Source organism: Diabrotica virgifera, chromosome 8 (genome assembly GCF_917563875.1).
Source record: "Diabrotica virgifera virgifera chromosome 8, PGI_DIABVI_V3a".
Taxonomy (NCBI): Eukaryota; Metazoa; Arthropoda; class Insecta; order Coleoptera; family Chrysomelidae; genus Diabrotica; species Diabrotica virgifera.
This window is the reverse complement of record NC_065450.1, coordinates 96,485,581-96,503,542: the sequence shown is the minus strand read 5'-3', so window position 1 is coordinate 96,503,542 and position 17,962 is coordinate 96,485,581. Positions and strand designations below refer to the sequence as shown.

At 33.8% G+C, this 17,962-nt stretch overlaps 1 protein-coding gene across 1 annotated transcript in view; it reads left to right on the top strand.

Annotated features, from left to right (window-relative positions):
• LOC126890352 (laminin subunit gamma-1-like) overlaps positions 1 to 17,962 on the top strand; it is a 255,953-nt gene that overhangs the window by 223,345 nt on the left and 14,646 nt on the right. The window contains exons 12-13 of the mRNA XM_050659222.1: positions 10,517 to 11,766; positions 15,263 to 15,633. Coding sequence (XP_050515179.1) covers positions 10,517 to 11,766; positions 15,263 to 15,633 — 1,621 coding nt within the window. The remainder of the gene's footprint in view (positions 1 to 10,516; positions 11,767 to 15,262; positions 15,634 to 17,962) is intronic.

The window sequence follows — 17,962 nt, the reverse complement described above, 5'->3', positions numbered from 1 at the left end:
GCACAAGCTGATAGTGTGAAATACTTAGGCATGCACCTAGACAAACGCCTCACATGGCGAACACATATATTCAACAAGCGAAAACAACTAGGACTTAGACTGCAGCAACTATACTGGATTATCGGCAGGAAATCAAAACTGACCATTCAAAACAAAATACTTGTATATAAATCAATTCTAAAACCAATCTGGACATATGGAATCCAGCTATGGGGCACAGCGTCAAATTCAAACTTAGAAATACTTCAAAGGTTCCAAAATAAGGTTTTAAGAATAATAGTCAATGCCCCCTGGTACGTGCCAAATACAGCAATAGAAAGAGACTTGGAAATCCCCACCATCAAAAGTGAAATAAAACGACATAGTGAAAAATATCGGGATAGAGCAAATACGCATGTGAACCCCCTCGCGAGTGATCTATTTAACACAGTAGGTGAGGTGCGCCGCTTAAAAAAATTTAAAACAACGGACCTGATAAGCAGGTTTAACTAAGTGTACTCAGAATAACAAACAAATAACGGTTTTAAATAAATAGGTTAATTATGTAAAGGAAATAATTCACTGGAAATATTTCCTACATGTCCAATGTAAATATCCGACCATTTACTTATTGTGCTTCAATATTATATATGTGACAGATTGTAAATATACTGGGAGTTAATAAAAAAAAAATTTGTTCTCTGATTTCTCAGCTTTTGTATTTTTTTGGCTACATAACATCCTCGGTAGCTTGCAGGATGATTTTCACCACAATGGATACACTTTGGTTCCTCTTTTAGTGGTTTCTGACAATCTTTGGTAAGGTGCTTACCGATGCATTTAACACATCTTGGTTCCTTATTACAATATTTCCAGGTATGACCATAGGCCTGGCATATTTTGCACTGTGGTACCAGCTTCAAGCTCCTTAGTGGTTCAATTTCTACTCTCATGCTCAAAATGTCAGTTATTCCAAAGATTTTGTTTATATCTTCATCTTGTCTGAACGTCAGGATGAACATATCAAGAGGTTTTTTAGTTCTCCACTTCAATTTCTTATCAGCTTGTATAGCTTTATATCCTCTTCTTTGTAGCTCCTTTACTATGTCATTAGGCTGATAGGAAGGATGTAGTTTCTTAACCATTACTCTGATTGGTCTTTCTTGTTTATTTTCATATGTGTGATAGGAAAGTTTACTCGTGTTTAAACTGTTTATTAGTTTTCTATACTCATTACTGTCGGGTGTATTGATTTTTATGACTTCACTGTTTATTATTTTCATGGTAAATTTAATACTAGCATTGACTAGAGTCTTACTTAAGTTGGCAGCATCTTCGAAACCTTCTACTACAACCGGAGGTGGCAGTTTTGGCTTTTGAATTTGCTTTACTGCTGTTGCTTTCTCTGGAGAGGGAGAAGATAATGAAGTATCCATTTTGCGTTTTTTGGTCCTCCTGTTCTCTTGTCTTATCCACTCCGTTTCGTTGGCTAAATCTTCTTCATCGGTAAAATATTCAGATTTGTCTGTTTTGGTTTTTGTTTTATCGGCGCTTGCTGTTGACCCTATATCTTGTTGGGTATTCTCAAGCTTTGCTAATCTTTGCTCCATTGTGATAATTATTTGATTTAGGCGCTGATTATCTATATTAAGTTTTTGAACATTATTTTCTGATTGAACCCATGCATTATATAATGCTTGTTCATTTTGCGAACGTTGTGCATTTTCTGAAAATAAAACGTTCTTTTCCTGGACTAATATTGCCTCAGTTGGCGTCTGATTAGGAAACATTTTAAAATAATAATTGTTCCTTTATTTTTAATAAAAATAAAAGTAAAAACTTACTTATTAATCGACTTTTGGTTTCTGGTTTCGTGATAACATAACGACCATTTAATTGGATCGTCGGACATCACTCACGATAAATAATATCCTTAATAATATACTAATTTAACTACTCGTTGATAAGAACGTCTCGGATACAACCTTACCGTTCGGAAGTCTATTTGTTACTAACTAATTGAGTCTAATTGAATTGAGTTACTAACTAATTGAGGTAATGAAGTCTAATTGAATTGTTGCTAAAATATTCGTTTCATTTTAACCGGCTTCTGAATTTATAATCTATACCAAGAAAGCTTTTATTTCACCAAGCTATATAATTATTGATAAATAATTACTGGCCCAAAAAATTTATTTGAAAATTGGAGATTTTGTTGGGAAAACCCACATTTTCCGAGGAAAATTTTCGTCGGAGCAAATCGGGAAAAACATGCCTCTATGTAGAATTAAATTGGGGTGAATTTTTATTTGAGTATTTTTGGTGTAAAGTTAAAATCTTCGGAGTTATAGAGCAATAATTGAAAAAAATACGATTTGTCGGCGCCATTTTGTTTATAAAAAAAGTAGCACACTCTCTGTGGACTTTGCATACCTATATTAATAATATATACAGTCGGAAAAATGAAAGAATACCCATGAACAAACATATAAAACACGCTGTATTTTCCTATCACCGTGTCACAAAGAAAATTGTCCAGTGCAAGTACTTGTAACAATAATTATTACATGTAATTGCGCTGGCCAATTTTTTTTTGTGACACGGTGACAGGAAAATACAGCGTGTTTTATATGTTCGTTCATGGGTATTCTTTCATTTTTCCTACTGTAAGATCTTATAATTCGATTAAAGCAATAAAATTGCTGGTAAATAACCTTTCTTTGTACTTTACTAATTAGACCAACGTATTATAACTATTTTTTTTTCAAAATTTAAATATTATGCAAAAAAAAGAAAAATTTATATTTTGTCGATAAAATATTAAACAAGCATCTCATCTTTATAATCTTTATAAGTTTGATCAATGTATCATGATTATTTTGGTTATTATTGCGATCGTAAATTGTTAATTAACAATTGAATTGTTGCTAAAATATTCGTTTAATTTTCACCGGCTTCTGGAATTACAATCTATACCAAGAAATCTTTGATGTCACTAAGTTATTTAATTATTGATTAATAATTTCTTACCTAAAACTTTATTTGAAAATTATAGTTTTTGTTAGGAAAACCCGCATTTTCCGAGGAAAATTTTCGTCGGAGCAAATCGTGAAAGCATACCTCTATGCAGAATTTAATTGCGGTGAATTTTTATTTGTGTGTTTTTGTTGTAAAGTTAAAATCTTCGGAGTTATAGAGCAATAATTGAAAAAAATACGATTTGTCGGCGCCATTTTGTTTATAAAAAAAGTAGCACACTATCTGCGGACTTTGCATACCTACATTATTAATATATAGGATCTTATAATTCGATTCCAGCAATAAAATTGCTGGTAAATAACTTTTCCATGAATTTTGCTAATTAGCCCAGAGTACCATGATTTCTAGTTATTTGCGAGAGCTCAAACATTTTGAAAGATAAAAAAATGAAATATTGAAATTGCAACAAAAAATATTTTAATCACCTGAAATGTTAGTCGAACTGGATAACAAATACCAAAAGATGAAAATAATGAAAAACATAAATAAATTCAAGGAACTGCCGTACCGCATATACATGAATGATGACCTAACAAAACTTGAAAGAGAAATACAATCCAAAATTAGAGCAACTGCTAAAGAAGAGAAAGGGCAAATTGCGAAGGTGGGATATCAAAAGTTAATCTTGGATAATGAAGTATGGAAATGGTACAGCGAAAGAGAAAAGCTGGAAAAAGTAAATTATAACCGCCCAAAAAACTAATAAGGTATAACGGACAGAACAATATTACAAAGACGACACGGCAAAGAAAAAGGAGACAAGAGGAAAAAGACGAAACAAAAAAGAAAACAATAAAATCAAATGTAGTAATACAAATGGAAATAGAAGTAGAAAACGAAAATAAGAAGTAATAAGGCAAAGAAAATGTAAGGAAGGAAGAAAGGGTAGAAGAAAAGAGAAATGAAAACAAATGTCAAACGAGAATAGGTACATGGAATATAACCTCGATAACGGGAAAGGAACGTGAATTAACAGAGGAAATGGAAAGATTTGAGCTGCAGTTGATAGGAATGAGCGAGACGAAAAAAGTAGGAAATGGAATTGTCGATATCGGAGGGCAGCACATACTATACTACTCCGGAGTTCAGATAGGACAAAGGGCAAAAGAAGGCGTGGGAATAGTTGTAACGAAAAAAATGAATAGAAGAATAACCAAATTCAAACCAGTATCATCAGGAACCATATACATAAATATAGAGTTAGAAAGAGAAGAATGTCACATAATACAGGTATGTGCACCGGTAGAAGGAAAAGAGCATGAAAAACGAAACTATTCTATGATGAGATACAGAAACTTATTGATGAGATACAAGAGGAAAGCAAAAACGTCATTTTACTTGGAGCCTGGAATGCAAGAATAGGAAATCATGAAAATATGGCATTAGGCTGCTTGGGAAGGTATGGAGAAGAGACGATAAATAGAAATGGTAGAAGAATGATAAGTTTCTGCCAAATCAATGACCTGAAAAATATACATACGTAGCAGAAGAAAGAAATGCGAAAAGCATAATTGACTACATAGTATATCCTCGTGACGCAGAACTAACGATACAAAATTTAAAAACAGAGAACGAAGCCGAACTCGGTACCCAACACAGACTAGTGACAGTAGAGATAAACATGAAACTAATGGAAATAATAGAGAGTCCTCAATATACAAGAATAGCAATACATAAGATGAAAAATATGGAAATGAGGAAGTTATACCAAAGAGAGACAGATAAAATACTGGAACAGCATGAAAACAATGAGGAAATATGGAATATGGAAGAGAGATGGAAAAAATTGAGAGACACGTTATGGAACACTGCAAAACAAGTATGTGGAATAAGAAAGAATGGGAAAAATAATAAAAGAACTAGATGGTGGAATAAGGAAATAAAGCAAGCAGTAAAAAAGAAGAAAGGAATGTGGAAGCGATACATAAACACAAATGAAGAGCAAGATAGACACGAATACAGATTACAGAGAAATATAGTGAAAGAACTAGTAAAAGATGCGAAGAAGAAGAGCTGGAAGGAATTCGGTGAAGAATTGAACGAAGGTTTTGGAAATAACAATAAACAACAAGTTCAAGGCAATTACAGTCAACAATAGGGTATAGGAATTTAGTACCAGTGAGAATGGAGGGATTATGATAATATGCAGATGACCTAGTAATAATAGCAGACGATAAAGAGAAAATGCAAAAATTAATCGATATCTGGGTGGAATAAATAGAAAATTTGAAAATGGAGGTAAATGTAAAGAAAACGAAGACCATGATAGTAAAAAAAAAGGGAAGAAATAAACCAAACGATATTTAGGTGCAAAAACGAAATAATAGAAACATTCTCGACGTTTAACATCCCATAACAATTTAAACGTCCCACACCTCGAAGTAATAATATCAGAGGATGGAAAGCTAGATCAAGAAATCTCGTCTTCTTCTAAAAGTGCCTATCTTCTGGAGATGCTGGCGGCCACATTGACCCATCTTATTCTATTTACGGCAGCTCGAAATAGATCAGTTGACGTTAGACCAGTCCACTTCCTAAATTGGCTAGCCAGGATATACGTCTACGTCTAGGGCCGCTCCTGTCCTCAATCTTGCCTTGTAGAATCAACTGTAGCAGTAGGTATTTTTCATTACGCATAATGTGGCCTAAGTAAGCCAATTTTCTGTTCTTTACGGTGTTAATTATTGCTTTGTCTTTTCTTAGCCTCTGGAGAATAGTTATATTAGTTGTGTGGTGTATATATGAGACCACATCATGTAGCACCACATTTCAAACGCCTCTAACCGTTTTATGGCATCTTCTGTCAGGCTCCAGCTTTCAACTCCATATAGGAGGACACTAAAGAACATCTAAGAATTCTTATGCGTATATTGATACTTAAAGACAAAATGCACAGAATCTTCCTAAGACTGTTAAAAGAGCTTCTGGCTTTTTCAATACCAGTGTTTATTTCGTAGCTATGATCCCAAGTATCCATTAATTAATGTTGCAACCCAGATAGCATATTTTCTGTACTCTCTCTAGGGGTGTATTGTTTACTGTAATTTGGGCGTTTATGTTGGTGTTTTTACTAATGATCATTATTTTTGTCTTCTTACAGTTTAATTTTATCCATAATCCTTTGGAGCCCCTCCGCACTATCTGCCAATACTGTATCGTCTGCATACCTAATATTATTATCTAAGTATCTAATATTATTTATAAGTTGTCCATTTATTGCAATACCATCTTCTGATTCGTCCAAGGCCTCTCTAAAGATGTTTTCAGAGTATATGTTAAATAATGCTGGTGACAGTATGCAACCCTGTCTGACTCCTTTTTCGACTGTGAAGATTTCGGACAGTTCATTTTCGAATCGAAATGTTGCTTTTGGTTGGAGATATAAGTTTGAGACGAGTCTTATATCCTTACCATCGAGTCCTGATGTTTTTAGGATATCGATTAGTTTTCCATGTGGGACTTTATCAAATGCCTTCTGGAAATCTATGAAACATGCATACACATCGCAGTTGACATCCCTGGCTCTCTGTATTAGAACTTGCAAGCTGAAAAGTGCTTCCCTCGTTCCCAGTCCTGCTCTGAATCCAAATTGAACTTCACTCAGCTGTTCTTCTAATTTGGTGTATATGCGCGAGTGAATGATAGTAAGGAGTACTTTAAGTACATGGCTCATCAAACTAATTAACCTATGTTCTTCACATTTTCTAGCGTTGGCTTTTTTGGGAAGTGGAATGAATATTGATAGTAGCCAGTCTTTTGGTAAGTAACCAGTCTCGTATATGTTGTTGAATAACTTCGTAAGAGCTGTAATTTGGTGTGCCTCTAATAGCTTTAAAATTTCACCATGCACCTCATCAGGTCCTGGTGATTTCCCATCTTTGATCCGCTTAATGGCCATAGTTACTTCTTCGTTTGTTATTTCTGGGCCGCGGCCGTAGGGATTGTCTATTTCATACGGACTTCGTGCAGCATCTTCGAATAATCCTTGCATATATTCTTTCCATCTTCTTAATTTATCTTCAATTGTAATCAAAATCTGACCTTCTACGTCTACGACTATGCCTCTATTGCGTTGTCTTCTGATGTTCTGCACTTCTTTAATCTTTTTGTGCATATGGAAATCGTCATGTTTGCGTTGTAGTGTTTCAATTTCTGTACATTTCTCCATCAACCATGCTTCTTTTGCCCCTTTTATTTCCCTTAGTATACCCTTAAGCAACTTTTTGTATTCATTGTCATTTCTACCTTTTAATTTCCTTCGCTATTCCATCATCTGCAATATTTTATCTGTCATCCATTCTTGCTTCTTTTCTCTTTTTGATTTAAGATATTCATGCGAAAGTGTGTTAATAGATGTCTTCATTTCGTTTCATTGTTCTTCTATGCCACTAGAAGCGTCTTCAACTATTTTCGCAAAATTTTTATTAATGTCTGTTTTTACTTTTTCCTGGATGTTATTTTCTTTCAGTAGTTTTATATCTATCTTGGGTCTTATTTTCTTATGAACTATTTTTAGTCGTATGTTGATATTTGCAACTAACAGACTATGATCTGAGAAGACATCGGCGCCTGGATATGTTTTTGTTGAGGTGACAGAATTTCTAAACCTTTTGCTTATGTTGATAAAATCAATTTGGTTTCTTATGATTTTCCCTGGGGTATCACCGGGTGCTTTCCATGTATAAAGCCTTCTTGGATGTAATTTAAAAAATGTGTTCATTACAACCATATCCGTCTCTTGGCAGAATTGTATCAGCCTTTCTCCTCTTTCGTTTCTTGTGCCAAGACCATATGACCCCACAACATTCTTGACCGTACCTCGTCCTATTTTGGCGTTGAAATCGCCCATGATGATAGTTAGCTCATGTTTTTTTGTCAGCTTTAGAGAGTTTTCTAGAGTCTGGTAGAAATTTTCTATTTCTTCTTCAGTTGATTCGGATGTCGGTGCGTAGACCTGAATGATATTTATATTAGAGGGACTTAAATTAATCTTCAATAGCATAACTCTGTCTGATATGGGCGTAAATCCTATTACTGCTTTGGCTATTTCCCTTTTTACTATCATCGCTACGCCATTTCTGTTTCTTGTGTCATCTCCCGAATAATAGATATGGTGTTCACCTATAATTTTTATGCCAGAATTTGGCCATCGAACTTCACTGCATCCTAAAATATCTATGTTTAGGCGAGCCATTTCTTGAATAATATTTGCTGCCTTGCCTGCTTGATACATGCTTCGAATGTTCCATGTACCGATCTTTTTCACTTTTGGGACATTATTGGCTGACCGGGGGATTCTTAGCACCCTCTCCCCACTTAAGGGTTGCCCGGGACCGAGAGCCGTTTGTTTTGGGTTTTCAGCCATTGTGGTGTCCTGGGGATATCCTTATGGATCTTTAATGTGGTAGTCATCCCGTGGCTTTCCACATCTCAATGCCGTTGGCTAATTTAGCTCATCCGTCTTCGGAGTCAATTTCCCAGCTCCAGGTCAAGGAAGTGCTCTACCAAGTGTCGGTTCTTCCACCCGTAGCTGTTGACCAACAAATGGGGGATTACTTATACCGGTAATCGTTCGGTTAGTAGAGGGTGTAGTAGAAGGAAATTTAAGGTTCGTTCCAAGACGACACATTTGTACGATCCCTTGAACCGCCACGAAATCGATTGGACTGTTTTAATGCGCAGAATCGCCCTTGAACGGTTTTCTTTCGATCTCGAACCGATTACCGGTACGTAACCCTCTTGGAACGTATTGCTGTACCATTTCAAGTTCGAGTTGCGCCTGAGCCATTTTCAGTACGAGTACCACTGTACCACTAGTAGTTTGCTAGATCTAGATGGTTAGAAATTAATATTTCTAACATGTTCATTAAACATAACTTTACATTAAATCTTTGTCTTCTATGAAAAAAAAAATAATAAATTATCCATTTTTATAAGATTAATTTGAAAAAAAAGAATTAATAATTATTTAAACGGAAATCAAGATTCACAGGTACTAATAGCGTAAATTGTGGATTATTCTATTATTGAATCATCAGCTGATCTCATAGCAGTGACCAGTAAAAATGAAAACAATTCTAACTGCGCAAGTCAGTACAAATAGTTTCTGCTTGAAGGCATGTATCAAAGGCTTGATACTTGGTTATTATAATACACAGGTTACACAGGTACTAATAGCGTAAATTGTGGATTATTCTATTATTGAATCATCAGCTGATCTCATAGCAGTGACCAGTAAAAATGAAAACAATTCTAACTGCGCAAGTCAGTACAAATAGTTTCTGCTTGAAGGCAGTTACCGATTTCGAAGCGGTACATGGATCGCTTGGAACAACACGGTGTACGATACCAATCATCGTTCATGTTCGCTTGGAACGCATTTTTTATAATGCGCATGACGAGGGCAGTACGAAGGACGGTTTTCATGTCGTATGAGTATTAATACATTTTGAGTTCCCGCTCATACTTCGGGGTGTTGACTACAGACTGTATGGCTCGTCCAGCATGCCATAGCATGGAGGATGGGGTACACGACATTTTTACAATGTAGATACTCCAACTCCACGGCCTGACAAGAAATCTCGTACAGGACGAAAAAAGCAAATAAGATTTACATACTATGCACTAAATAAAACAATATTTGGAAAGGAAGAAATAGATAAAGAAATAAAACTGAAGGTATACAATGCAATATCTGTACCAACTTTAATGTATGCAAGTGAGACATAGGTAAACAATGCAAAAATAGACAGTACAATAAACGCAGCGGAGATGAAGCAGCTGAGAAAAATAGCAGAAAAAACGAAATTGTACAGAATAAGAAATAAAGATATTAGACAAAGACTGAAACAGGAATCGATAATAACCAAGATCCAAAAAAGAAAATTAAAATGCTATGGACACATTAACAGAATGGATCAGGGAAGACTACCAAAGCAGGTGATGGAATCAAAAAGATGTGGTAAAAGAAGGAAAGGGAGGCCACGGAAAAGATGGATCGATCAGATTATAGAAATTGGACAGGAAAAAGGAAGAACACATCAACAAATGAAAGAGTTATCAAAGGACCACAAGAAATGGAAGATAGGGACAGAGGATGAATAAAACCTCCGACGCCCCTGAGGGGCATAAGGAGTTTCAAGAAAGAAGAAGAAGAATCACCTGAAATCTAAACACATAATTTTCTGAGACGTTTCTTTCCTCAGTCGGGCAGTACAAATAATTTCGATATTTTATATGCACTCTTACGCTGCTTGGCTGCCTGGAACTTAGCTAATAATTAAAAATATTTGATAATTATAATAATAAACATACCTAATCAAGTTAGGAATAAGAACTATTCAAATTTTAATTATTGCAATTTTAATACTTCTGATGAATGATTGGCATTTTCAATTTTGTTTGGCTTATCTCAATTTATATTTAGTACTACAAAGCGGATTAAAATTTACTTTTTTTTGTTATGGTCTATTTTGGTTATAAATATTAACTTTTTTAGGTCGAGATGTGATCACTGTGAAGCAAGAAAATATGGTTTTTCTGTTGATGGTTGTAAAGATTGCGAATGTGACTCAATTGGTTCGAAAGACCTTCAGTGTGATCCATCCGGTCAATGTCAATGTCTCGATAATGTTGAGGGTAGACGTTGCGATAGATGTAAAGAAAATAAATATGACAGGAAAAAAGGTTGTGTCGATTGTCCAGATTGTTACACTCTAGTCCAAGAAGCCTACAGAAACCATGAAACCAAGTTGGATAGGTTGAGTGACATACTTGATGAAATTGAAAGAAGACCCACAGTAATCGCCGATGATGAGTTTCCAAAAGAATTAGATAAAATTCGAGCAAATATTAGTGATTTCTACAATAAAGTAAAAAATGTCACTGGTGATCACAGTGCAATCCAACAAGTGCATGATATAAGACAAAGGGAAAAGGAAATTGATCGTACTTTGTCTGAAATAGATGAAAACATGTTTCTTATTCAAGATAGGAGCAGCATAACTTCATTAAATATTGATCATATTGAACTAAACCTCGCAGAAGCTGAGACGAGGCTATCTGAAACAAAAATGGCCTTTGATACCCAAGCTAAAGAGGCTTTAGATCATGCAATAGAAAGCTCAAAGAGGGCCGGTCAACAATCTGAAAAAATGACCCAAATTGCTCAAGATGCACGTGAACTGGCTGATAAGCTAGACGACAAAGCAAATCAAATAGCTGACACTGCATCAACTGCCAAGAATAAATCTATCGAAGCTTATATAATAGCTAAAAACGCAACAATCGATCAATCGGATGTTGGTGATAAAGCCAGGAAGTTAAAGCACGAAATTGTAGATATCGAAAATAAACTAAACCGAACGAAAGAGTGGACGGCAGAAGTAGCTAATAAATCAGTTACTGCAAAGAATAACGCTCTAACTTTACTCAATGAAGTAAAAAATTTGGAAGTACCTAAAATTGATATTCCCGAATTAAAATCAAAATCTGAAAGTCTTCGTGATCAAGCATTTAAATTAACAAATGATGCTGATGCACTATTCACAGATAGTGAGGATCTTAGAAGAAAGGTAGACGAGAAAAATTCGGTCGGAAAGTCACTGTTAGATACAGCTTATGAACAGCAGTTTGACACTGATGAACTACTTAATGACATCCATGCTACTAAGGAGAAAACCGATAATTCTATTGATAGATGGAAGAAGATGTTAAATGACACCGAGAGTATTTACAACGATTTAAAAGGTATGTTTATATAAGTTATCCGTATAGTTTTTTCAATTTAATTCAATTTGAAAAAGTATTTTTAAATTAATATATATACAGGGTGGAGTATTAGTGCGAGGAAGTCCAATAATTACTCGTTTGCCGTAGTAGGCGAGCGGCAGCAACCCCTAAAATTACGTTATACCGACCACGAAAATCAACTTTAAGGTGAATGACCAATTTTGGTGGTTCTTTATGTTTTCGAGGTCGCTGAATCTCAGTATGGAGTTTATTTTTATCTAGAATTGGTGGAACATGTTCAAAAATCAAATTTTTTGCAGAAATGCAAGAAATCAATTTTTATGATTTTTCAATTTTACCTCACTGTATCTTTGGTAGCTCTAAATATTTCGTCTTGAAAATTTTACTGTATCATCATTGAAGTATTTAGACAACAACGAGCTTTACAGAAAATGTTTACACAAATTAAAAGAGGAGTTGTTAATTTTTAAACATTTTGTCATCAGATTTCGTTAGTTTCATGTTTAGTTAAAAAAGTTAAGTGACAAAATTTTTATCATATAATTTTAACCAAAACAGCAATAAAACATAATTTATGAAAAAGCTTTCTGAAAAATTTTAAGTTAAAATTTAAAAATATGCAATAGAAAAAAAGTTATGTGACTTTATAGACGAGCAGCACACCACAAAAAATGCTTATTTCTCGAGATGCTGTGTGGTGTCATGACCACGGTGTGGTGAATGGCTAATTTTGGTCATACTTTATGTTTTTGATGGTGCTGAAAACGAAAATTAGGTTTATTTTGAATTTTACGCGGGGAAACATTGTCAAAATCGCAATTTTACCCTAAAAATGAAAAAAAAAAAATGAAATCACATATATTGTGTTTATAATAACTATGTTCCATTTTAATATTTTTTTCTGATATTTTTATAGTAATATATTCTTTACCTTTCTGAAGAAAATGGTCCCAGTTTCTATCTTTTGTCGCATTATAATAAAAGTTAAGAATTCTTTAAATTGAAAGGTGCAGATTCCTGAATTTCTAAGTTTAATCGCAAAAGTTGAGTGACAAAATTTGAAATTTAGCATTTTATCAAGTTTATGTTAAATATAGGGTACAAAGAATAAAATATTTTATAGAAAAGATAATTCAACTTTTTACTAAATTTAAATTTTAAGAAAAACGTGGTTTAATTTTTTTTATATTTTTAGAGTAAAATTGCGATTTTGACAATGTTTCTCCTTCTAAAATTCAAAATACACATAATTTTCGTTTTCAGCACCACCAAAAACATAAAGTAAGATCAAAATTAGCCATTTACCACAACGTGGTCAGTATCTCCAGAATTAAGCGTTTTTTTTTTGGAAGAGTGCCACTCGTCTATAAAGTTACATAACTTTTTGTTATTGCATATTTTGACTTAATATTTTCCAGAAAACTTCTCCATGAATTATATTATTGCTGTGTTGGTTAAAATTATAAGCTAAAAAGTTTGTCACTCAACTTTTTTAAGTAAACATGAAACTAACGAAATCTGACGACAAAATGTTTAAAAATTAACAACCCCTCTTTTAATTTGTTTAAACATTTTGGACAAACCTCGTTGTGATCTAAATACTCGAAAGATGATATAGTAAAATTGCCAAAAGGAAATATTTACAGCCACTAAAGATACAACGAGGTAAATATGAAAAATCATCAAAATTAAATTGATTTTTCGCATTTTTGCATAAAATTTGATTTTCGAACATGTTCCACCAATTCTAGAAAACAAAACTTCATATTCGAATTCAGCGACCTCCAAAACATAAAGAATGACCAAAATTTGCTATTCACCTATCATGGTCGCTTTTTCGATTTCTAAGCCCCAAATTAGGGGTGAGCCGCTCGCCTATAAGGTATAGGAAAAAAGTTATTAGTTAGGCGGTATTCAGAAGGCAATGTCGAAAAGAAATCTTCACCCACCCTGACGAATTGAACGACCGACGAAGCTGAAAACTGAACCGGAAGGCGAAGAACGCTGTAAATAACCGGTATATTAAAAAAATAGCTTTATATATCGGTTTTAGAATGTTCTCCTACGTCTTCCAATACCTAGTCGCCATTTATTTCGGTTTTCATTTAATTCTCTTTCTCTCATTTCTTGATGTTTTCCTGACGAGGGATCCACATTAAGATTTGTTTCGGGAGTCGTTCTTCGGACATTCTTTGATCATGAAAGTACTGTTTAACTTGTTTGGTACCAATATCATCTACGATTGTTTGTTTCACCTCCATTATTTCTCTTATTCTGTTGTTGGCTACCCTCTCTAACTATAATTTTGATTTTCCTGCTGATCTCTATTGCTTCAAGTCTTCTCTTGTATCTTTCATTTATTTGCCCTACTTTACTGCTGTAAGTGATTATACTCTTAACAATTATATTATATATCATATTATGGTTGTTATTGTTTGATATTGACTGGTCCCACAGGATGCTAGTAAGAAAGATAATTCCTCTTCTTTCCTTGTTGCTTTTTTCCTCTATGTTTAATAATTTTTCCATTGCTCAATTTAAGGTCCTGCCGTGTCCCACTGATACATATACATTCGGTCTACTTTGTGTTTATTTCCATACGCCTTTTTTGTACTCCTCAATTAATTTCCTTATCATATATTCAATATCATCTTATTCTTCGCGCTAGTATAAGTTGGTCGTCCGCAAATGACAATGTGTATATTGTATTGTTGTTGATCGATACTCCCATGTTTCTGCATTTAAAGTTTTAGAGTTTGTTTAAGGTAGATCTTAAATCGGCGAGAGATGGCACCCCTGTTTAATGCCTTTGCTAATTTGGCATTCTCTCGATAGACCACTTCCAACTTTCAGTCTTGGTGTAGCTTTCGTACACAATTGTTTCGTCGCTGTTATTAAATTTGCGTTTTTGTTGGTTTTATCTAATGTTTCGTATAGTTTGTTTTGAGGGATGCTATCATACGCTTTTCTCAAGCCCACGTAAAAAAAACGCACCTTCTGTCAACGCACATCAACGTCAACCGTTGATCTCGCTGCCTCTAATTCTGCTAGTTCTTCAGATTTTTCTATTCTACTTTTAAACAGTTTTATTCAGTATCATTACAGTTATGCGTCTGTAGTTGTCACATTCATCCCGTCTCCCTTTTTTATGTACGCTGAAAATAAATGATGTCTTCCATTCTTCTGGAATGTCCTCTCCGTTGATGTATCTTTGAAAGAATTTGGCTAGATTGTCATGTAATTCCCTGGTTTTGGTGCTTTGTTGTTCTCTAAAGATTTACATACTTCTTCTACTTCTTTTATTGTTACTCGTAATGGTATATAGGCTAGGATATTTACATTGCTGGTATCATTGTTATCTAAAACTTTCTTTTCTGCATCCTATGAGTTACGTCGATGAGTCTATAAATAACTAAAAGATCTTGACACAATGACTTTCTGTTGTTTTCTTGTAGTTTTAAGCAAAAAAATGTAATACTTGTTATATTTCTAGATTTCACCTCTGAAACTCAAAAAAGCAAACAAGAAGCAGATGAAGCACTTCAGACCATCAAGGACATTGAAGTTATTATTAGGGACACATTGAATAAAACCAATGAAGCTAGACAGTCCCTACAAGAAGCAACCGATAATGCAAACTCCGCACTGGAAAAGGCTTCGCAAGCCGACACTTTGGCTACAAATGCATCTAGTGTCGCCGAAGGCATCAGGCAAGAGGCTGGTCAGTTGATGAGAAATACAACACTTCTTTCAGAAGATGCAGAACTTTTAAAAGAACGTGTTGAAGAAACAGATAAAAAACTTAATGGCTTTTTGGGTTATGCGAAAACAAATGGCTCATTTATTCACGAAGCAAAAGAAAAAGTTAGTATATCTTTATTTATATACTACTAATATAATAATTAATCTACTATTTATCATTTTTGATAAAAAAACAGTGACCTCTCGACTAATGAGTGTCCAAAAGGAATAAGATTCATTTATTATAATCACTCTTGGCCATTTTATATACACAAGGTAAATATTATCACCCTCCAGTTACGTTAGGTTTTGAAAACAGGTTCAATAGGCAATATAATTATTTCAAAATATTAGAGTAGTTTTCATAATAAATGCATTAAAACTATATCTTCTAGGCAATCCTATACCCAATCCTCTATTATCTGTAATTCTACAACGCCTAATTTAATAACAATCGCTAGATACACATATCGGAAAAGTCTAAAGATATTTTATACATACAGAGGTGGTACAGTAATGGTATGATGGGCAATAATAATCAGTGGCTGAAGACGTTTCACGGCCATGTTAATCTTTCGGATCGAATTAACGCCATCTCTTGATTGGAATGGGAACTAAATTGACAAATTTTAGTTACATGGGAATTTCAAATTATAAATTTTGCGGGATTTTTGATGAAATTTCGCAGGAAATTAAAACAACAGAAAGATAATTCAATGTTTTATTCAATGATTTACTGAAAACTTCAAATATTCCAATTTGTTTTTAAAATGCTAAACACTACTGCCATGTGTCACGTGAAAGCACTGATGTGTAATATTGAGTTGAATGAAAATTTTTGAAAGAATCTTGTAGGATGATTGTTTAGATAAATACCTTTATAATCTTTTACAAACTTCCAAAAATATATAGGCCCGAAATGTTGATGACACACTTGTCTATTGGAATAAACTGTTTCAGGATCTATTATATTGTTTTTTTTAATGTGGAGAAACACAACACGGGATGATCAATGTAAACTAAAAATTCTACTCATAAAAACGGAGAGGAGGTTAATACAATTGATTAAAATTGAGGTTAAATCTAATTAAAAACGTAACACCACTATAATAAAACAATTAAGCTACAAACATGCCACAAACTGTAAAAGAAAAAGTAAATAACGAATTAATTTAATTGTCAACTGTCAGTTGTTAAATATGACAAGAGAATTGACTGACAGCGACATCTCTGGATTGGAATGGTAACTAATTTGCTGTCTTGACCTTGACAATTTACGTGAAACGTCTATGAGTATGTATGGTTTGTGGGCTGAAAGGTAAAATGAGCCATGATGATACTCGCGTCTAGAAATTAAAAATATTTTTGCTCCTTGGCTTTCTCAAGGTCATACGATTCAAATGTCAAATAAAAATGCAAACAATATTATAAGGTTATGTTTTATTATTTGAATTTGAAATTATTATATTATGTATTAATAAATATTATTGGTGCTGATGAAATTACGAATTAATGTTACAAGACAGACATAATATCATAAATTGCTTTCAGAGTAGGTACGTTAGTAAATGTTTTTAAAGTATTAATACCTACAATATTTTCAATATGAATTGAAAAAAATGAATTAGAATAGGTGAGAAAATCAATCAAATTAATAATCTATACAAATAAAGATTTTATTCTAATTAAAGAGCACATTATTTACTTGTAGCATTAATTGATTTGCTATCAAATTTGTTTCTTAAGCGTCAGGTTTTGATAACAGCTTTTTTTTGACTTTGTAGTTTTTTCTTGGTGGAAAATAAACGTTTTTGAGCAACTATTTTTTTATTGTGTGGAATGTTTTGTGTGCCATGAGATAGTTCTATAATATTAAGTTTATTTCCGGAATGTTCTGCCAATGTCCTTAATGTAGGCACCAAGGGTGCTGTAATACTTTTAAATGCCTCAAGTTGTTCAAAAGTTGTTATATTTTGAATTATTTGGGTTTGTATTTCTATCAATTTCTGTTTTCAACTTCCAGTTGTTCGGACGTTTTTTCTTGATTGATATTACAAGACTTACTCACAAATTCCACAAATTTAGCTTGCTCTGTAGCTTGTTTAATTTTTACCTCATCTGTATTTATTATATGTTCTTCATCTGCATTAGTATCTTGAATTTGATGGCCTTTCATAAATTGACACACAAGATGTATGTGTTTGCACATATTCCATCTTATACTGTTATCCAAGCATGTACAGGAATATGAATGTAGACAGGATTGGCACAAATCACAGACTAATCGACAGTCACAACTGGGTTTGTTTTTATGAGCTAAATAGATATCATTGATTGAACATGATGGTATCTCCCAGCCCATTTCAGACATGACAATGGTGTCCATATCTAAATTAAGACTTGTTTTGTGCCTTTTCCGTAACTCTCGTAATTTGCTGGATATTTTACCTTT